The sequence below is a fragment of the Boleophthalmus pectinirostris genome, unplaced genomic scaffold (genome assembly GCF_026225935.1).
Source record: "Boleophthalmus pectinirostris isolate CB_2022bp ecotype Guang Dong unplaced genomic scaffold, ASM2622593v1 HiC_scaffold_17, whole genome shotgun sequence".
Lineage (NCBI taxonomy): Eukaryota > Metazoa > Chordata > Actinopteri > Gobiiformes > Gobiidae > Boleophthalmus > Boleophthalmus pectinirostris.
The window spans coordinates 5,475,259-5,497,891 of NW_026571115.1; the positions used below are offsets into that span (position 1 = coordinate 5,475,259).

The following is a 22,633-nucleotide window of genomic DNA, read 5'->3' on the forward strand; positions in this document are numbered from 1 at the left end:
CTGACTACAATTCTATGAAGTAATTAAATCAATACACGGAACATCTGACACATTGTAGTCAATACAATCACAGGTTTATTGCTCTGGGTTGAACAAACAGGCAGCGGTGGTTTAGTTTATTGATGCAAGGCTCATTAACATTGGCACAAAGTTATAACTTACTTCCCTTTTCACAACTGAACTAGTCTCTTTAATGGATTTGAATTTGGCATCATTTAGGTGGACATCATCACTACATCACTATGTATATGAATTTTTAAAGGCATTATCGGCAACTTCAGTGCGCACTAGGTAAATCTGCAACTGTCTTTTTCCTCCAGTGGCCACTGCTATTTCAAGTACTATGTGACATCACACAGGACAGCACTGAGTAAAGGCAAGTGTTTCATTACAAAGACCTGGCTGCAGGGTCAGAGTTTGAAGTGTGGATACCTGTTAGGCCAAGCACACTGTTCCTTATACCTCCAGAGGCATTCTAATAAAAAAACAAAACACAAACATACCTAATTTTGGCCTAAATATTTGAGATTTTGGGGGGAAAATGTCTCAAACTGACTCAACTTTTGAATACAGTACAGTTACAGGAGTTTTGATAGTGACTATATTTCAACTATCCTTAAAGGTGCACTGTGTAACTTGGCGGGAGGGTCCGTCACCAGCTTCACTTCAGAGATTTTGTCTTGAATGTTCCACAGTATGGCATTACACTTATTTATCTCTATGTAGACAGCAGATGACACCACAGAGCCAAGTTACAGGTCAAATCTATGGAGAGGTGAGCCCACTGTGTTACTGAGTAAATGCAAGATGGATATGTTTAATGCCATACCGGGACATTCCAGACAAAGCAACAACATCTCCATGGAGACAAGCAGATGTCAGATCCTCCACCAGAAAAGTCAGAGTGCACTTTTTAAGGGAGAATCTTGCCACATTAAAGATGCGCTCTGTAACTTTTCTAGATGTCATTGCTTTGCCTGGAATGGTCCATAGCTTGGCAGTAAACTGATCTTATCTCCATGGAGACAACGCCAGGCAAAGTTACAGGTCAGATCTGTGAAGAGGTGACTCAACTCAGTAACAATCTTTTTCACCAATTAAACACCATGTTGTAATTGAATTAATGCACGACAGATGCGTTTAATGCCATACTGTGATAAAATTTCAGGTAAAGCATCTCCTTAGACACAAGCATATCATGAATCTTCCACCAGAAAAGTTACATAGTGCATCTTTAAGTGAATAAACATGAGATAATGTCAAGGTTAATATTGTGATTAGCAGTCAATAAAAAATAAATTGGTTTGAAATAGCTCAGACTTGAACAGAGTTAACCCTTTGGTCTCCTTTCTGTGGTTAGAGTGGTTAATCAGATGGTGAAAGTACATTAAAAAGATTAAGATTTTATTCAATTAAAATCTATGTAAACAAAGAAACAAGACAAACAAACTGGTCCTTTGGCACTGCAGGATCCATGCTGAAACTCTCAGCTTCAGTCCGGGTGAGGTGCTGCTTTAATCCTGGTTTGAACCACATCGAGTCCTGGGTTAGTTCCAGTTTAGTCCCAGTTTAGTCCCAGGTATTCTCATTAACACTTATTCCATTACTGAAGTTTACTCGTAGACAAATAGTTTTCCTAATAGCAGTGGATACAGGGATTCCAGGATTTTTTGTCATGGTTGTAAATGGTGATTACTGGTGTCCATTTTCGAAAACATTGTATTTTCTAGAAGAAAACCTCAAGATGTTGTGTGGCAACCATTTTGAACATTTGATATCAGAGGTTCTGACGTTGTGATGTGTCAGAAAAAGCGCTGGAGGAGGTCTGGAGGTGAAGTGAGATGGCTAAGCAGGAGATCAATAATAATTTTTTTTTTGTTTTTTTTTTACTTTAAACATTAAAATTAACACCAATCCCTGCTGTAAAATCCAGCCCCGGTCTCTGGTCCTGGTCTAGACCTGGCCTCAGATGCACTTCATGTCTCCCTTGGTGCTAACCTTTATCCTTTCCAAGTCCTGATATAGACCCAGGTCTTGGTCTGGACTTCAATAGCATTTTTGCCCCTCTTCTTCTGATTGCGGCCTTGTTCCTAGTCCCAGTCCTGGTCTAAACTTCAGTGTTTTCCCCCTCTTGAAGCTAGTCTTGGTCCCTGGTCTCAATCCTGGTCTCAATCCTAGTCTCAATCCTGGTCTAGACCCAGGTGTTAGCCTGGATTTTGGCAGCCCTTCTCGCTCATCTTTCTCTGGTCTTAGTCCAGGTACTGGTCTAGACCCAGGTCTTGGTCCCGGTCCCTGGTCTTGACCTGAACTTCTGTATCACTTCTTGCCCCTCTTTCTGCAGTCTCTCTCTCTCTCTCTCTCCCTCTCGTGCTCCAGTCTTAGTCCTAGTCAAGATCCAAGTCTTGGTCTCAGTTCTGGTCTAGACCTAGATTTCAGCCAAACAACAGCACTTCTTGCCTCTCCTCCTCCAGTCTCACTCTCTCTGTGCGCTGATATTCACATGTCTCCCTCTTGCGCTCCAGTCTCCAGGTCTAAATCCTGGTCTTAGTCCAGATCTCTGCCCTGGTCTAGACCCAGATCTCAGCCTGGACCTCAGCAGCACTTCTTGCCTCTCTTCCTCCGGTCTCGGTCCCTCTGTGCATTGATGTTCACGGTGTCTCTCTCCCTCTCTCGCTCTCTCTCCGCTCGGTTCTGACTCTGGATTTTGGCTCGAAGAACCATGTGAGTGAACTCCATAAACATCTGCACAGGACACAACAATCAGATAATACAGCCTGCATTTAGTCAATCTCTAGTAGTACTACGGTCTTTTATTGGATTCTTTACACAATACATCAAAGTCATCAAAAATCACAATATTGACCAACTGATACTCTGTGACATCACGCTGTGTTTTTCACTATGTATTTCTATAGTGCAACGTATGTCTCGTACTCTTTAAGCCATGTTCTACTGTTGTTACCTCATCAAAAACAAATGGAGTTGCATTTTGTTTCATTCACACATGTTTGAGTACCATATTTTCCGCACCATAGCGCGTGCTCTTAAGCCTCCAACCCCATCAAAAAACGACTGCGTGCCACAATCCAGAGCGCCCTATAGGCGAGTTTCAGCTGACGTCATTGTTATTAAAAGCCCACGTTGCATGCTGGGAAATATTTTGGTCAGAGGCAAGTAACACGGTAGCGGTCAAACACAGTGTGTAACCTCGCGTATTTCTCCCCGATAATGCAGCAGGAATTTACCATTATCAGATGCACAAATAGAAGCACGGAAGAAGGAAAATGTCTTTTTCTTATTGTGAGTGAAAAGAACCGCTAACGGCGAATTAAATGGATTTCAAACATCCGCAGAGCAAACGTAGAAGATCCTAACAAACCGTGGACTCCAACAAGTTCAACAACACATCGAGACTCTTGGAGGTTTTCATCTTTTGCTGTGAATGGCCCAGGAGTTTCCACCAAGTCATTGTGGATATCGCCCAAGTGAATATTTGTCCAGGTAGTTGGCGATTCTGACCAGAAATTTGGTTTGGTCCAGGCTCTGTCGGGGTTGAAAAGGGTGATTTGGCTCCATCGATGCTTATGACCAATTTCTGGTCAAATCGTCTTGGGTCCTCTGCCGTTAGAGTGGATAAATAACCAGGATCAATACCCTTTACGTGCTTTCTCGCTCTGTCTGTCATGTTGAATTAGTGTTTATTGCCGCCAACCAAAATAATTCCCAGCATGCAACGCGCGCTTTTGTTAACAATGAAACTCGCCTATACACGAATCCACTCAGGTGTCCCAGCACAACTTCAGTAAACTACAAAGCCGCACCACCCACAGAACACACAAACACACACAGAGCAGACAGCAACCGCGCAGCGACAAACACCCACAGACACACTCATCACTCCACGCCGACGAGGAACAGAAAGGAGGAACGAACCAAAAAAGCAAACACGCCAACAATCCAGCGGTCCCAGACAGTACTCTTCCTACACGCCACAACTGAACACGCCAAACAAAGTCCGACTGAGCCATCCAACTGTTGTGTTTAATGCACCTTAAAGTCCGGTGCGGTTTATATGTGAAAAAAATGACAGTGCGCCTTATAATTCAGAGCGCCTTAAAGTGCAGAAAATAGCGTAGCATCCTGCTTCAAAGTTGCTTCAAAGCTCCTTTTACCTGTAGTTCAACAAAAATTGGTAGTGAAGGTGTCTGAAGTTTAAAAACACAGTGGAGCACTACAGTGTTTTCTGTTTGAGAGAAGAACTCGGCCTAACTCTGCAGGGTTTGTGTGTTAAACATGTGTGAATGAAACAAAACACAAGTCCAGGTCTGTTTGTGATGAGATAACAACATTAGAACAGAGAAAATCAGGAAATAATAAAATGTAATATGGGCCCTTTGTACTATTGAATTCACCTTTAGCCTGTATTAGCAGTAGTGTAGTAAAAGTACCTCCTCCACGTTGATGTTTTCTTTGGCGCTGGTCTCAAACACACGCACGCCGACTGATTCACCAAACCTCACCGCATCCTGTGTTTCCACTTTCTTCCTGGAGGGGTCATCGTTCTTGTTTCCCACTAAGAGTAAAAGGACAGAGTTAAAAGTAAAACTGATGTTAAAATATGGTATGGTATAACATGGATAAATTAGCTGATTTGTTTATGGTTTTCATCTTATAAAATTAATACAGGCACAAGATTTTAAGAGGTGGTGTCAACACAACATACAGACTTGTGTATGTAGAAGCAGAAATAAAATATAGAAATATGATGTGATACAAATACATCCCAGCTATATACAAGATGTCATCAGGTAAAACAGTGCAAAGATGAAATAATGATTTATAGGACATGGGGTTTTGTTACATAAGGGTGAGTTGTTCCACAGCTACCTTTTATCGTTTTGAAATGTTATAGTCACCTAAAACAACATTTAACATGTTTCATTTTTGTTTTTGACACCAAGTCCCACTCCCTTGCTCTCCATGCTAAGTCACTCCCCCTCCAAACTGACATCACAACAGAATCGGACTATTATAAACAACTGGATCTATATATTTTAATAACATTTCATTTATTACAGAATCCTGCTATTTGTGCTTTGCTAATCTTACAAGTTTCCAGCAGCAGCAGCACTGTGTAAATAGACCTTACCTATAAAGAATTTGCACTATTTCTGACTGATAATAATTAACATGAAGCTTCAGAGCTCCTGTACTGATGAAGGTTCTTTCCCTGGTCATTTCTTTTATTGATCATTTTCTCTCGCTGTTTTTATCCAACCACACAACATGTGGAAGGGCAACTAGCACACCAGACCTGCCACCATCTCAGTCTAACTCTACAGAAATACAGGAGGGTGGGAGGGCATCTGAGAATTTCCTCATTTCTATATTTTGATTCGATTTGGAATACATGTTTACATGTAATACATGTACATGTCAGGCTTCAGTTGACAGTGCACATCTTAAACATGTCCAGGAGCATAAACATCAGAGAAAGTGAAATCTGAACTCTTAAACTAATACAACAATCCTGTGCCTGTGGAAATATACTGAGGGGAACAGGTTTTTTTGGAAAAAACTGGAGCTACTGAATAATGGGTTTACTTGGATGCATTAAAACAAAACTGTAATCATGACATGTTTTGATTCTCTGTTCTGCCTTGGTTATATTATATATATTATATTTATATTTTAAAAACACTCACCCAGGATCTTGCAGACGTTGTCACAGTTTTGCGAGATTTCGTTGAGCCATCTCTTCACATTCACAAACGACTCTGGGTTTGTCACGTCATAAACGATGATCACTCCATGTGTGTTTCTGTAGTAACTGAAAAAGAAAACGAAGATTTAAAAATATATTTTAAACCGCAGTATGTAACCTTTTAGCCAACCACAGACTAAAATAAAAACATATTTTTTCAAAAGGATGACAAACTTCAAAAACACGTGTTCTTGCTGTAAGTGGGCTCGCATCTCCACAACCCTGACTCTTTTCATCGGGAGGAGTTCCTCCACAGTATGGAATAAAACACATCTTTCTTAGTAGAGAATATTCCAAAGTATGGCTTTAACTTTCCATTTCCATGGCAGGTGTCGACCTCCAGAAAGCTACACACTGTAGTCTATCTTCTTTAACAATGGAATTTTTGAGTCAAAAAGTATTTGGGGAAACTACTACTCAAGTAGATTTAACATAATATGAAGGACAAAACATGAAATAATACACAAAATAGGATAATTTCAGAAGGAGGGCCATAAAAATGACAAAACTAAATCATATCTGGAGGAGCAGTGCAAGAAATACAAGTCATTTCATATTGTCAACATATAAGCAGAACTTTTACACATGTTGAAAAAAAAAAGTTACATTGTACAGTTAAGTACAGTCACTGGAAACTACTGAGAGAAGTAGACGTTTGAATGAGTACTCTCCAACTCTGTATAAAATGGAATTATTATAATATTTCTCACGTTGAGGTGATGGTTCTGAAGCGTTCCTGTCCGGCCGTGTCCCAAATCTGCAATTTGACCCTCTCTCCATTTACGTCCACCGTCCGGATCTTAAAGTCCACCCCGATCGTCGTGATGTAACTGCCTGCAACAGAAACGGTTTAAGGGCTATTTTACTTCTACCAACACATCACATATTTACATCACCATGTTACTCTTTATTGTTTTGAAAATGCAACAGAAACAAGGTATTAACATTTTATTATGAATTTCACTTTAGTTTTTGACAGTCTCAGTCTGCACACAACTGCACATCACATCAGGTTTGTCAAGTTGCTGTGTACAGTTTTGTATCATGTTTTTGTATTTTGTATTCATGGAGAACTGTCACTAGATTACTCAAACATCCAGCCATGACATATAAAACCTCTTCAGGTGTGATTTTGGTGAGGGAATGTTATAACATGGAAAAAAGCTAAAAGTCTGAGAGAAGAACTCAGCCTAAATATACAGGTTTTGTGTGTTAAACATGTGTGAATGAAAAAAAACACAACTCTAGGTCTGTTTGTGATGAGGAAACTTAATATGATTTACACCCTGTAGAGTCTGTACTGTTGTATTTTGGATTAGATTGGTGGAACTCCAAACTCAGACAGGTCCAGACAGATCACAGACTCTAGTTTCATGTGGTCTGTTCTGAACTTGATAACATTTTTTACATTCTACAACCAGAGAAGATTGTGTGATAAATCCCTGTTAAACCATAAAGTGACATATAAGCACACGTCAATAGCATAATTTGTGCAGAAGCCAGCAAATACCTTTTACACAATACAGTGGGGCAAAAAAGTATTTAGTCAGTCACCAATTGTGCAAGTTCTCTCACTTTAAAAGATGAGAGAGGCCTGTAATTTTCATCATAAGTTCACTTCAACTATGAGAAACAGAATTGGAGGAAAGAAACCAGGAAATCACATTGTAGGATTTTTAATGAATTGGTAAATTCCTCAGTAAAATAAGTATTTGGTCACCTACAAACAAGCAAGACTTCTGGCTCACAGACCTGTAACTTGTTATTCTCATTCCCTGTATTAATGGCTCCTGTTTGAATTGTTTCTGAGCATAAAAGACACATGTCCACAACCTCAGACAGTCACACTCCAAACTCCACTATGGCCAAGACCAAAGAGCTGTCAAAGGACACCACAAACTAAACTGTACCCCTGCACCAGGCTGGGCAGACTGAATCTGCAACAGGTATTAGAAAATGGAAGACATACAAGACCATTGATAGTCTCCCTCCATCTGGGGCTCCACACAAGATCTCACCCCGTTCACAAGAACGGTGAGCAAAAGTCCCAGAAGCACACAGGGGACATAGTGAATGACCTGCAGAGGGCTGGGACCAAAGTAACAAAGGCTCCATCAGTAACACACTATACCGTCAGGAATTCAAACCATGCAGTGCCAGATGTGTCCCACTGCTTAAGCCAGGACATGTCCAGGTCCATCTGAAGTTTGCTACAGAGCATCTGGATGATCCAGAAGAGGATTGGGAGAATGTCCTATGGTCAGATGAAACCAAAATAGAGCTTTTTTTGGTGAAGCATGGGGGTGGAAACATCATGCTTTGGGGCTGTTCTTCTGCAAAACAACCAGGACGAAAGAATGAATGGGGCCATGTATTGTGAGATTTTGAGTGAAAACCTCCTTCCATCAGCAAGAGCACTGAAGATGAAATGTGGCTGAGTCTTTCAGCACAACAATGATCTCAAACACACTGCCTGGCCAACCAAGGAGTGGCTTCATAAGAAGCATTTCAAGGTTCTGGAGCGGTCTAGCCAGTCTCCAGATCTCAACCCCATAGAAAATCTTTGGAGGGAGTTGAAAGTCTGTGTTGCCCAGAGACAGCCCCAAAACATCACTGATCTAAAGAAGATCTGCAGGAGGAATGGGCCAAAATACCAGCAACAGTGTGTGAAACCCCTGACCTCTGTCATTGCCAACAAAGAGTATATAACATAGTATTAAGATGAACTTTTTTATTGACCAAATACTTGTTTTCCACCACAATTTGAAAATAAATTCTTTAAAAATCAGACGATGTGATTTGCTGGATTTATTTTTTTTTGTCATTTTGTCTCTCATAGTTGAGGTGTACCTATGAGAGAGGCCTGTAATTTTCAACATCATTTAAAGTGGGAGAACTTGCACAATTGGTGGTTGACTAAATACTTTTTTGCCCTATTATATATTGGGCAGTACAGAGTGAAACTTAAAGCAGATTGATACTTTTAACCATGTTATAGTTGTCTCTGCTCTCCATTTACCCAGTGTTATATTTGAGTGATTAAGTACATGTTTGAGTCATCTTTAATCACTTTTTTCCCAAGATGACATACTGATCAACTCCTGTTTTTGCCACCACCAGTACATGCCCACTGCTCTGTACTTTGTTCTCTAATTTTATTTCCTTAAATCAGTGATACATTTAGGATTTGGCAGTGTCACAGTCATTTTGATGCAGATGGGAAACAAAAGCTGTGCTCTAGTGTGATGTGCCCACAGCATGCAGCGCTATGGCAATGTCAGCTCCCACACATGGTTTTCTAACCCTGAAGTCAGCATGCTTGTTTCTTTTACTGAGTTGTTTTAAATGAATATTGTAATTTAAAATGCGCAGATTCTAACATAAGGATCCACAGGTGTCAGAGTATAAGTCTAGAGCACACACACAGGCACTACAGTTCTTCTTTAAACTAGATCGTTCATAACAGGGTACAAAAAAGAAACATTTTACAATTTAGTAGTTTTCCACATCATTCAAATCAAAAACTTTAAATAAATTCAATAATAATAAAACAGTAAGCTCACCAGAGAAAGAGTTGTCTGCGAAGCGAAGGAGGAGGCTGCTTTTCCCCACATCTGAAAAAAAAAAAAAAAAAAACATGAAACAGAACGTCTGAGGTAAAGTTAAAATATATTTTATACATGACAAGTCAAAAGTTCGGACACACCCTCTCATTCCCCTTTGTTTTACTATTTTTTACTTTTTAGAAAAGAGACATCAAATATATAATGTCAGATATATGGAATTATGTAGCAAAGAAAAAAGAGAAATAATTTATCTTATTTTTCATATTTTAGATTCAAATTCAAAATATCCTCCCCTTGCTTTGTCAATAGTGCTGTAAACCCTTGACCTTCTCTCAGTGAGCTTCTTGAAGTCTCCTGAAATGGTTTTCACTTCACAGCTGTGCCTCAGGGTCAAGAAAGGCCAAAAGTGCAAAACAAGGTTCAAAGCAAAGGTTAAAGGCTATTAAAAAAAAATAAAAATCTAAAACAAGTTTGGAGTTTGAGTTCATTTTTGTTTACTGCATTCCACATGTGACAGTCATAGTTTTGATGCTTTTAGTGAGAATCTACAATGGAAATAATCATGGAAAGAAAAAAAAAACTGATTATATAAATGAAGAATATTTTCAGATGTTTTAAAAAAAGATAACATCCTGATGACCGAGAAAAGCACCATGATCTGGGGAAAATGCTGTATATTAAATGTTTGTGGTGACATTATCTAAAGTAAACACAGGAAATATGAGAAAACTGGAGCTGCAGGGACTCAGTGAAACATAAGCACATTCACAACAGAAGAGGAAACTCGGCCCAAGACACAACAGCAGCACTTCAATACAGAGCCATTATTAAGGAGCTAGTACTGTGGGAAAATATAATCCAAAATCATTTACCCGAAACATATATATTTAAATATTGTTTAAACTTAAGGGATACATTTGAAAATGAAAACTCACTCATTCAGGAAGATTCACATTAAAGAGAACACTTAAATCTGAACTCATGAAATAATCCTAGAATCCCATGTATTTCAGAACATGTTTGTAGAGTCTAAACTACAGGTTTAGCAGCTTTTACAGACTCTTTTGTGAGCTTTAAGCCATGTTATGTTGTTCTCTCCTCAGAAGCACAGCCCAAATTGTGTTTTATTCACACATGTTTGAGTAATAATAACACATGTAACAGAGAATAATAAAGAGTTATTATTACCTGGTGATGTCATGAAATGGTGCTTTTCAAATTAAGAGCTACCTTTACCTTTAGTTCATTAGAGACTGACAATGGCGATTGGCTGAAATTGTTAGACGAGAGTGTTTTATAGAGATCGCTATGTTTTTCATGGCTGATGCTGCAACAGTCGTTAATATTTCTGTATACGATTGTTTATATTTTTGAACCAATATGTTGGCTCAACCACAAACCCATTAGGGAACTGTGTAGTTTCTATTCTTATTAAAGTGTTTTCATGTTAAAGTGCAGCAGATCAACCAAAACTAAATATTTGCCTCTGCAGGAGTTTTATAAGGCTGTTAAAAATGTCCAAATATCAACTATCACTGTTTTCCATTTGAGAAAAGAACTCAGTCTGAAGATGCAGGTCTGTTTGTGATGAGGAAACTACATTATAACATAGATCAGAAAATAGTGTGATATGGGCTTTAATTTTATTTTCTTCATCTTTGTCGCATTGTTGGCATCTCTTTATGCCAGATTTATCCCTGCTATTAATAAAACCCATGTCCCTTAAGTCCTTAGTCCGTGTCCGTTTCTGTCCAGCACAGAACAAACACAGATCTGATCGTTATGTTTCCTGATGCCTCGGAGAGTGTGACTTCTTATGGGGACTATTGGAACCCTGTGCTTTCTCTCACAGTCAGACACACTTCTATAAAAAGCTCTGTTCTGGTCAAATGACTGCTCCATTTTCTGTCTTTCTTCTATTTTTAGATGCTATTAGAAAAAAAATGACACATTGGTTTCAAAATCAGTTTGAATACGTCAATGAGTAAATAAGAGTGATAATTTTGTTAATATGAATTTAAAAGGCCCTGTGTCTGATTTTTTTAACAAAGCTGCTAACTCAGTAGTTTAGACTCACTCTGTCACTGCACCCAACAGATCAGTATGTGGATGCAAAACAACTTTCTCCAGTTAAAATCAAACAAGTATTTGGCCCACAGAAACACAGTCAGCATCACCTCCAGTCTCTCTCTAACACCTTCAAATCAGGCAAGAAATCTTGAGGTAATAATGGACTCTGATTTAAACTTGAACAGCTACAACAAATCAATAACATCTGCAGCTTTTACAGACTAAAAAACAGCAACAATCAAAGGTTTACTGTTTAAAGCAGACCTGGAGACACTTATCCACGAATTTGTCTCATAGATCGTGTATATGAGTGGACAGTGGACATAGCTAGCGCTCTAGTGCCAAATAGGAAGTTCTCCAGGAGGCTCTTCTGGCTCCTTCTGACTCTGGCTCTAAGTGACTTACATTAAGATCCTGTGGCTCCTCTCTCTGTAACTGCTGCTGTGAGCCTCATCATTTTGGTCTTAAAATGTTCATATTAACACTTGACACATGATCCTGATTTTCATTTTAGCTATTTTGTCTGTTAAAAAATCCTATTCATAATATAGAGCCTGGCTCTCGATTGTCTCCTGTAACCGTGAGCATCACGAGCCTCATTTGAGGGGTGGTGAATGTTATGGGTGACGTCACACTCGCCTAGTCCACTTCTTTTATTCAGTCTATGGTTTGTCTCCAGTAGGTTAGACTGTAACGGCCTCTCACTGGCCTCTCCAAACGAGATGTGAGACGCTACAGGACGTCCAGAACATTGCTGCAGGTCCTGACTTGAACCAGGAAGCACAAGCACATACGTCCTGTGCTCAGGTCTCTGCCCTGCCCCCTGTCTGAGACTTTAAAGCAGCTCTGCTTGTACAAGTCTTTTCATGGCCTCGCACCAAAGTCCATCTGTGACATGTTAGTGCCACATGAACCATGTGCACTGTGAGGAGCTCAGGGACTGATCTCCTGCTGTAGTCCTGCTGTAGCCCTGCTGTAGCCCTGCTGTAGCCCTGCTGTAGTCCTGCTGTAGCCCTGCTGTAGCCCTGCTGTAGCCCTGGTTCAGCCCTGGTTCAGCCCTGGTTCAGCCCTGGTTCAGCCCTGGTTCAGCCCTGGTTCAGCCCTGGTTCAGTTGTTCAGTTCAGGCCTGGTTCAGTCCTGGTTCAGTCCTGGTTCAGTCCTGGTTCAGTCCTGGTTCAGTCCTGGTTCAGGCCGGGACCGGGCCTGGTTCAGGCCCGGTTCAGGCCTGGTTTAGTTTAGTTTTGGTTCAGTCCTGGTTTAGTTTAGTTTTGGTTCAGTCCTGGTTTAGTTTAGTTCTGGTTCAGTCCTGGTTTAGTTTAGTTCTGGTTTAGTCCTGGTTCAGTCCTGGTTCAATCCCGGCCTCCTGCTGGTACCCAGAGCCAGGACTAAACACGGGGAGTCAGAGTTTCAGATTCACACAGCTAAAACCTGGAACAGTCTGAACATGTGAGACTCGACTCTGACTCTGTTTAAATCCAGACTCAGAACACTTCTGTTTAACTGTGTCTGAAAGATTTTCATTTTTCATTCTGCACTCTTCTCTCTCATTTAAAGGTCTCTTTCTTTTTTAAATTTAATGATGATTATTTATGTTTAGATTTATGTGTACTGTGATTTTAATGTATTTCATATTCTGTAAAACACTAGAATTACTTTGTGTACCAGTTGTGCTATACAAATAAACTTACCTTGCCTTGACTTCTACAAACATGTTCTGAAATGTATGGGACTCTTGGATTATAATAGCATTTCAGATTTCAGTCTCTCTCAAATGTGAATGCTTAATTAAAGTATTGTTTAGATAATATACTCTTGACAGGGAAAAAAGTAGGGTACTCCAGCTTTAAAATGTGAAGCACTCAAAACGTGCACATTTCCTTGAGGGTAACTGTAGAGAATGAAGTGGAACGGTTTTTGTTTGAACATGTCTTCATCTGTCTAAATGTGAAAGTGTGTCGTGTTCACTTTATTATCCTTTTTGTTTTGTTTTGTTTAAGGAGGGGGTATTACACTTCTATGGGATATTAACTGACACTTTCATTTTTGAGTCTCCCCTTCTTTTGCTCCTCGTGGTAAGTCACTCCCCCTTCAGAGCGCTAAACACAATCAGCGTGCATCCTGATCATGAAAATACTGCATGTCACATCAGATTTGTCAAGTTGTTGTGTACAGTTTTGAATCATGTTTTTGTTTATTTATGGAGAACTGTTCTCTGGGAGCATGGGGGACGTAGGCTTGTGGGCGGAGCCTTGTACAGAATCTTAGAGCTAATCATTAGGAGGGTTTGAACAGAGCCTGGGTGAAATCTCTAGATTATTCAAACATGCATGGATGACTCTAAAACCTCTTCAACCATGTTTTTGATGCGAGAACCATGTTATAACATTTTAGAAAGCCCAAATAATCCCTCCTCTTTAATATAAAAATAATCAAATATTTAAATGACATAAAGTAAAAAAGTTGAGCACTAACTTGAGTCTCCGATGATGAGAAGTTTGAAGAGGTGGTTGTAGTCTTTCCCTGCCATTGGATCACCAAAGTAACGCAGAAATATGGGATTTTCCTGCTCCTCCTTTTTCCTTTATCGATCGCACTGACCTCCAGCACCACAATCCGTCCAAAAATACTCCCAGTTTTATTCCCAGTGCAACATGGCCGCCTTTCCAGTGAGCAGCAGGATTTTGGAGTTTCCAGTGTTGTGTGAGTGCAGAAGACCTGTCCATGCACGGTCCATTCTGTGTGGTTAACTACAGTCCAGTTTAAACACCATTACACAGCTACGGGCTATTTCCACTCCAGCTCATCTGTGCAGTGGAGTCTCGCCCTTTTCCACAAACGCAGGGAGATCTTGCAACACAAGAGTCATGTGACGAGTTTTAAAGTGCGTCCCTTTTTAAAAAGTAAACTGCTTCCTGTTTTGGGAGGTGTTCACATTCGCAGGGTGGAGGCAATCAGTTCCTCCGGCTTTGGTTCTTCTTCTGCTGCTGCTACTTCCTTTGGTCCAGTTTTAAAAAGAAACTAAAGAGAAACAGAAAAGAGGCAAAAGTTAGTTTCAAAATAAGATGAAGAATGTGGTGATTTCGATCAATAGAACAGGTAGGTCTGCCAAGATAACACCTTTATCAAGACTGTGATTTATTAATAAAGACTTAGACAAACTTTATTGATCCACAAGGAAATGACTTGGACACAGTAGTTCACACATCACAATATAAAATAATAGCAAAGAGCAAAAATATAAATAGTAATAATACATTCTAAATAAGCAGCAAAAATAGTAAGAGACTGGAGTCAATATGGTATATAAAGGTAAAGAAAATATAGATTGTGATTATTGCACACAACTGAACATAAGGCTGTGTGCAATTAATCGAATTCTGATCGCAATTTCAATTTGAGTGCCAAACGATCATCAAACTCAAATAAACGAGTTGAAATGATTAAAGCTTAACAAAGTATATTCATTTTAATTTTTAAATATAGAGATTGTAGATGAGCTGGATATAGAGTTTATTTTGGATACATTTATGTTTTTCTGCCTTATTTCATATTCAAAGTTTATTTGATTCATTTTGTGTTTTGCGCATCACAAAACTGCTCTAAGGTTCAGATTTGTAGCCGATTTTTATCTTCAATTTGAAGGTTTTGTGTAAATTATCAATAATAAAGTGTTTTTTTGACAAAGAGAGTGAAATGCTGAATAAATGCATCATGTAACTAAAAAATAATCATTTGAATAATCATGATTTTAATATTGACCAAAATAATCATGATAATGATTTTTTTCATAATTGAGCAGCTCTAACTGAACATAAACATTAAAAAACTGAGATCAGATGATTCTTTAGAGTAACTTTTAGTGCATTTAAGGTAGAGTTGGGCAAATGATTGAATTATTTTGTGTTTTTAATAACAGATTTTGAAAAATTGCTAAGTCATGAAATCAAGGAATATCATGGTTTATTCCTGGGGTTTTCAGCAAATAAAGACATGGCATTGCAAGAAAAATACATCATTCCAATTTAAACTATTAAAATTAGATTACAGATCTACATACACCTGTAACTGAAGACAGTTTATAATTTCTTAAAAGGTGCATTGTGTAACTTTTCTGGTGAAAGGTCTGTCAAATTCTTTTCTCCATGGAGATGTTATTGTTTAGTCTGGAATGTTTCACAGTATGGCATTAGACCATTCTATCTTCATGGAGACCAAACCAGACCAAGTTACAGGTCAGATGTGTGGAGAGGCGACCCCACTCACAGTCACAATGTCTGTTTTTCTAGATATTTTTGAGCTATAAAACCACCTGTAATCGAGTAAATGTAAAGTAGAGCTGTTTAATGTCACACTGTGGAAAATTTCAGGCAGTGCAATGACATCTCCATAGAAACAAACAGGTGACAGACCCCTAACCAAAAAGTTACACAGTGCACCTTTAAGTAATAGGATATGGAGTTTCTGTATTATTACTTTTTCTAGTTTCCAGCAGCTCTAAGCCTTTTAAAAGGGTGTAAGGCTCCTTCTTGTAAATTGATGACTGTGCATGTTTTAGTCAGTCCAGGATGTCTTTGGTACCTCAGCCCGATTCTTTTGAGTATGATAAAAACTATATGATATAAAGGTTTCTTGTGCTCCTGTGACCTGTCCCTTCAGTAGGTCCATAGGTCAGTCCTGTTCACGCGGACAAAACCGAAACTGAGTCCAGGGACTGCTCCTTCAACAGCTGAGTCACAAATACTACTTCCTCCTTTATGTGGACCCACCCTGCTCCCAGTCATGTGACCTGAGCCATCAACAGACCCAAGGAGAAAAAGGACCAGAGTGGAAACTGATTTTATGAGTGACTATGATGACTTGATCGCATCCCACTGAGCTGAAGTGATCTGAGGAATCACTGACGTCGCTCTTTTCAGGATGACACTGATTTACAAACAAACTTACAGGGTCCATATTACACAGTTTTCTGATTTTCTCTGTTCTAATGTAGTTTCACAAACAGACCTAGAGTTTTGTTTTGTTTCATTCACACACGTTTAACACACAAATCCTGGATATTTAGTTCTTAGTTCTAGTGCTCCAGTTTGTTTTTAAACTTCATACACCTTCACTAGAATAATGTAGATGATTTCAGCCCTGGAATTACCAATCTCTTCTAAACCATAAGGAAAAAGTTAACTTCATGACATCACAATTTTGAGCTTTGGAGATGTAGACAGACTAATAATAAAGAGTTACTCAAACATGTGAATGAAACAAAACACAACTCCAGGTCTGTTTGTGAGGATTCTGACATGGCTTAAAGCTCACAAGAGTCCATTATGTGGCATATAGGACCTTTAAACAAACTTATCATGAATCTGTTACTAATTATATAACTAATAAAACAGACTAATGATCATTATAAATTAGATCTTTTATATGCAACTGGGCCTGTCATAATAAATACTCAATCAACTTATGGTCCAGTACAGAAGGAACTATCACAGTTGGGCTCAGTGTTTATAGTGGGGACCTGTTCTTAGTTCTAGTGGGAGTGTTTTGTTATTTTTCAGCTCTGTGATATTTCTTTTCAGCTCTCATGATACATTTGCGCTGTACAGGGTTGGGCAGATCATATATGACTCTTGAAGGCTTTAATTTATTCATTAACAGTACTGTACAGTGAAATATATAATATAGTATAATACTTTTTTGTGTGGAATCCTGCTTTAGGTTCATCCTGTCTGGCATAATGGCATTGCCTCTTCATCTTCATCTGAGAACATCCATATCTCATTTTAAAACCATTCTAGACTCCTTAGAACCCTTTGTGTATTCAGTTACTTTATCATGTTCTACAGGGGTGTCCAAACTTTTTCCATCAAGGGCCACATATCTAAACACAGACAAAGCAGAGGGCTGATCGAGGGACATAGACAGATGCTCCGTACAGTGAATAATTGAAATATGTGCATGTTTAACACGTTAGAATGAGACATCAGTCTTTATTCATGCCAAGATCCTTAAAACCACACACTAAATATTAAATAAACTTGCAGTAAAAAGTTCATTTTTAATTGATGTAAGGTAATTTGGGCCAATTCACCTGGAAGCCTGAAGGCCAAGCAAAAATTTGTCTGAGGGCCGCATTTGGCCCACGAGTCATAGTTTGGACATGCCTGATGTACTATTATAATATATATTATATATTATAAACTGTATTTGTTTTATTGTTTTAATATGTGAGGTTTCTTGTCGTAAAGTACTTGTGCAACTTGTTACAGTTGTTTTAAATATAAATAAAATGACTTGACTTGATTACATTTTAGCACAAAAAGCACATTTAAAATATTTAAAACACAAGATTCGGCAAAATGTTTAGATCAGGTCAGCAGTTTATAATGTTTCAGTAACAGATTTTAAATAAATAAAATGATGACTTGTCTTGTGGTCATTAGTTCCACAGAGCTGAATAACCCTGCACTTTCAAACTAGTCTTTTTCTCTGAAAGTCTAGGAGAAAAATTAACGGGAAAGTTACTCCTGGGAGAGTGGGCGAGCAAGCGCCATGGAGAAGTCTACAGCCAATCCTCTCTTGGTATAATTTGACTGTTTGAATCAAATTTTTAAAAATAATCCTGATTCAGGTCTTTGCCATATCCTGCAGACACTTGAACATTTCTTACAGTAACTTGTGCACCAGTCACACTGTGGTTAAACTAAAGGAAGCCAAAACAGCAGTGACCAACCAGGAACAGTTTCCACAAAAACAGGAAGTGCTCATGTGACGGTGACATTAGCCTGCAGCGCTAACCTGAGCTAAACCCATCTACACTGAAGTGATTTTTAGAACCAACCCGAGCGCTCGGCTCTGAAGGCCCAGTCACATGTGAGCTGACCATGAGCTGAAGCTGAACCTGGAGCCTCCTCCTGCTGAGCTCAGTACAGCCTGACAGGTTCTGGACATCTTCAACATTTAAACAAGAAAATCTATGAGTAAGAAATGACAATGTACTGACACTTTACAGCTGACGTCATCAACATCCTCTGGAGGTGTGATTCTAACTAGAGGCACTGCTATGTTTGAGATTCTGTTATACTTTAATCTGACTTTTATTTTAATGAAGTCTAACCATAAAGAACTGACTTAGCTGGAACAAGAACAGGTGAGACTTGTGCTGTTAGACACGTCTCTCACACACAAATGTACAGTCAGTAGCATTTAGCATTAACCAACAGTTTTTTTCACCTTTTTGTTAAAAATCTAACTCCTAAACACAACCATGAACACTCCGATTGATCACAGGCTCCTGAACATGTGCTCTTTCAATCCATTTAGTACTTTTTGGTTTTCAGTCCGTAAAAATTGTTTGCACTGTGTCACCATGGTAACTGCTGAACTTTCCACCATAGAGCTGCATGTAGAACAGCCCCAGCATGACATCACTGCAACGTATCAATAATAAACAGATGTATTTACTGAATGGCCATGACACGGGCTACGCTGAATGTGAGACAAAGATTAGTAAGTACTTGACAAATATATATATATATATATATATATATATATATATTTATATATATATATATAGTTTTAGAAAGATTCAGCTTAAATTTCCTCTTAGTATAAATTTCTTCTTACTTGCAGGAAGCAGCGTGCAACACTTTGAACACCACATTGCTTCAGTTCCTAAAAGTACTACAAATTTATTACCACATTTAAAGAGTGGAACATTTAAAGGTCCTATATTAAACTAAACTGACCCGTGTGAACTTTTAGTATTATTATTATAATGTTGTCACATCCTCAAAAACAGAGCTCAAGTTGTGTTTTGTGTTTTGTATTATTATTATTCTGTCTACATCTCCAAAGGTCAAAATGCTCTGTTCCACCTTGTGATGTCATAAAGTGGTAGTTTTCAAATTAAGAGCTTCTTTTCCTTTAGTTCAGTAGAAAGTTGCAATTCCAGGGGTGAAATTATCCAAATGATTCCAGTGACAGTGTGAAGAAATCCCACGGAGAAGTCCCACTTCATACATCAGAAAATAATGTCATAAGTAGGGCTGGGTATCATTAAGAAGATAGATACCTCGATACATAAGCCATGATATGATATATATCTCGATACAGTGAGCTTTCGATTCAATACGATATATTTCAAATCAATTCGATAAGGTTCAATAAAAAATAAAGGCTAAATCATGGGTGTGATACTCAAGTGTTTGTTAAACCACTTTTTGTGCAAAATGAATATGAAACACAAACATTTTAATCATCAAAACAGTGAAAATGTCAAATGTCTTGCAAAAACAAGTTTCCTACCTCTGAACAAGTGCCAAAATTGTAGCATTGTAACTAAATAATTGAGCAAAATATACCAAAAAATACTCTTGGCTCGATACAGCAGCCCATGATATCGACACTGTATCATCAAATGAAACAATACGATATACGATATTTCAATATTTTTGCGCACCCCTAGTCATAAGTGTCATGAGCAATTTTTGAAGGAATTGTTCATTTCATTTTCAGTATAATATAGTTTTCAGTTTCAAGTCTGAAGAGGAATAAAGATTTAAGTTTGGATTTTTTTGTTTTCCTTTTTTTCCCCCTTTGTAGTATAAATGAGATATATATACATATATATTAAAAATGTGCCTTACTTTTTTTTTTCTGTAATGTGCAAATACAATGACAAATAGTGAAATATTAATTGGATTTTATCCCCTAACTTTTAATGATTAAGTTACAAATATTAAATGTATTTCACTTTTACTTCTGGCTCAGTTTCTTGTTTAAGGTAATATTCTTTGCGTATCTAAACAATCATTTCTGCTAACGAAGTAATAAACTAAAACATCTCTGTGTTGTGTTCAGACAGAGAAGAGGATCATTTGATAAGAAGCATCCCCACTGAGAGAAACCTTTGCGCAATCTGCCGCTCACCTCGCCTGCCATGACTAAACACAAACACTAAAATCACATTTACTCTTCAATAGAATGGAGCTCACTTTTGGGAACTTTAGCTGCACGTGGGCCTAATTATACGATTAAAAATATCGTGTTTTATTGGGAAAACCAGCACAAGAATTCCACTGATTCAAACATTCCCAGGACGCGGTGGGCGGTGAGGCACTATGAAAGTTCTTTTGTCAAATACAACCACAACAAAGTCATTGTGGATGGAAACTAGAATCACGTCTTTAAATTGGCCAAAGCTTCAAATTAGTCATTACCAACTCGTGAAATATCGGAAGCGAAAGCCCAAAGCGCAAACGTTAATGACAAGGCCCTTTACGCAGCCAGGCTCCACGGGGAAAACTTCTCTTTCTCTCTTCTGGAACTTTATCTCGGATTGTGCAGAAAAACATGGCTTACTTGGCGTTGTCGTTGCTCTTTCCGCGGCTCGTGTCCGTGGAGGGGCGGTGGGCGCTGGTTTGGTCGCTATGCAGCCCGCCTCCGGATCTCTGGATCCCGGGTAGCGGAGTGTAAGTCACCGCGCAACCGACCACACCTGACTGCCTCCCGCTGAAGATGACCCATGCGCTCTGGGCTCTCCCTCTCCATCCGCCGCTGCGTTCAGGGCGCACGGGACACACCACACAGACCCGGAAACTACAGTGATGCATTCAAGGACCTCCGATAATGGTTTAAACTGGCATTTTGGAAAAGAAAACTAGTTACAAATCACTGCAGGTAATATGTCAGATATAGACAGTGTTGGGAAAGTTCCTTTTAAAATGTATTCCCCTACAGATTACAGATTACATACCCCAAAATGTAGTTTGTAACGTAATCCATTAAATTACTTAAAGCAAGTAACGTAATCTGAATACTTTGGATTACTTGATTTGCTGTAGAGAAGCAAAGACTAAAATATCGTAACATCAGATGTTTTGTCTGCTAAAAGAAAATAAAAAAAAAACACAGACTTTACTGAACCAGATTAAAAATATTATTGACAGAAGACGAGGAAACATGTCCGTGCAGCATGATTTAGTCCTGTTAAATCCTGTTTGAGACCTAGTTTAGACCTGGTTTTAGTCCTGGTTTAGTCCTGGTTTAGTAGACCTGGTTTAGACCTGGTTTTAGATCTGGTTTAGACCTGGTTTAGTCCTAGTTTAGACCTGATTTAGACCTGGTTTAGACCTGGTTTAGTGCTGGTTTAGTCCTGGTTTAGTCTTGGTTTTAGACCTGGTTTTAGTCCTGGTTTAGTCCTGGTTTAGTCTTGGTTTAGACCTGGTTTTAGACCTGGTTTTAGATCTGGTTTAGACCTGGTTTAGTCCTAGTTTAGACCTGATTTAGACCTGGTTTAGACCTGGTTTAGTCCTGGTTTAGTCCTGGTTTAGTCTTGGTTTAGACCTGGTTTTAGACCTGGTTTTAGATCTGGTTTAGACCTGGTTTAGTCCTAGTTTAGACCTGATTTAGACCTGGTTTAGACCTGGTTTAGTCCTAGTTTAGACCTAGTTTAGACCTGGTTTGGACCTGGTTTAGACCTAGTTTAGACCTGGTTTTAGTCCTGTTTTAGACCTGGTTTAGTCCTGGTTTAGTCCTAGTTTAGACCTAGTTTAGACCTGGTTTTAGACCTGGTTTGGACCTGTTTGGACCTGGTTTAGGTCTGGATTAGACCTAGTTTAGACCTGGTTTAGACCTGGTTTAGTCCTGGTTTAGTGTCCAGCAATGAGTGGAATTACCAAAAAAAAAAAAAAAAAAAGTGAAAACAGGAAAATACCTCTTTGTAATCCATTTATTTTAACAAAGTAACTGTAATCCAATTACCACTCACTGAAACAGTAACTGTAACTGAATACAGTTATTCATAATTTGTACTCTGATTACGTAACTCCAGTACATCTGTTACTCCCCAACACTGGATATAGCTATCGCTGTCTAATCACTATAAATTAATAACTCTACAATCAAATGTATTTTACTGCTTAACTTTTAACAAAACTGGATCTGTAAATGTAATATAGTTAACAGTGTAACAGTACTTATACTTGAGTGGTTTCTCTTTCCAGTGGGAGTAACAAGAGACAAAAGCTTTATGTTGACAGTATTGAACATTTGTGTTTCTTGTACCGCTCCTTCAGATATTAATTAGTTTGTCTCATTTTTGTCTGTCCTTTGAAAATACCAGATTTGGGCATTATTTAGTGTTTAGTCCTTCCAATTAAAATCACTTCAAATTATACATCAGATGTTAGGTCCAGAAAGTTGATCTTACTTCAGATAAAACTACTCAACTCAT

At 38.7% G+C, this 22,633-nt stretch overlaps 1 protein-coding gene across 1 annotated transcript; it reads right to left on the reverse strand.

Moving 5' to 3' along the window:
• Positions 1 to 52: 52 nt before the first annotated feature.
• si:dkey-16l2.16 (ras-related protein Rab-35) lies at positions 53 to 20,965 on the reverse strand. The gene is made up of 7 exons (XM_020918421.2): positions 20,761 to 20,965; positions 13,873 to 14,418; positions 9,328 to 9,378; positions 6,475 to 6,598; positions 5,706 to 5,830; positions 4,449 to 4,573; positions 53 to 2,742 (listed from the first exon to the last, which is right to left on the reverse strand). The coding sequence occupies exons 2-7, from the start codon at positions 13,925 to 13,927 to the stop codon at positions 2,593 to 2,595; spliced, it is 630 nt and encodes a 209-aa protein (XP_020774080.1). The 5' UTR covers positions 13,928 to 14,418; positions 20,761 to 20,965; the 3' UTR covers positions 53 to 2,592.
• Positions 20,966 to 22,633: the final 1,668 nt, after the last annotated feature.

Bases quoted from the DNA above. Each gene is read 5' to 3' on its own strand.
- si:dkey-16l2.16 (XM_020918421.2), bottom strand. From the start codon at position 13,927: ATGGCAGGGAAAGACTACAACCACCTCTTCAAACTTCTCATCATCGGA. The intron at 6,599-9,327 runs GTGAGCTTACTG...TTTCTGTTGCAG, and splicing joins CGCAGACAACTCTTTCTCTG to GCAGTTACATCACGACGATC. The intron at 2,743-4,448 runs GTACTTTTACTA...TGTCCTGTGCAG, and splicing joins AAAACATCAACGTGGAGGAG to ATGTTTATGGAGTTCACTCA.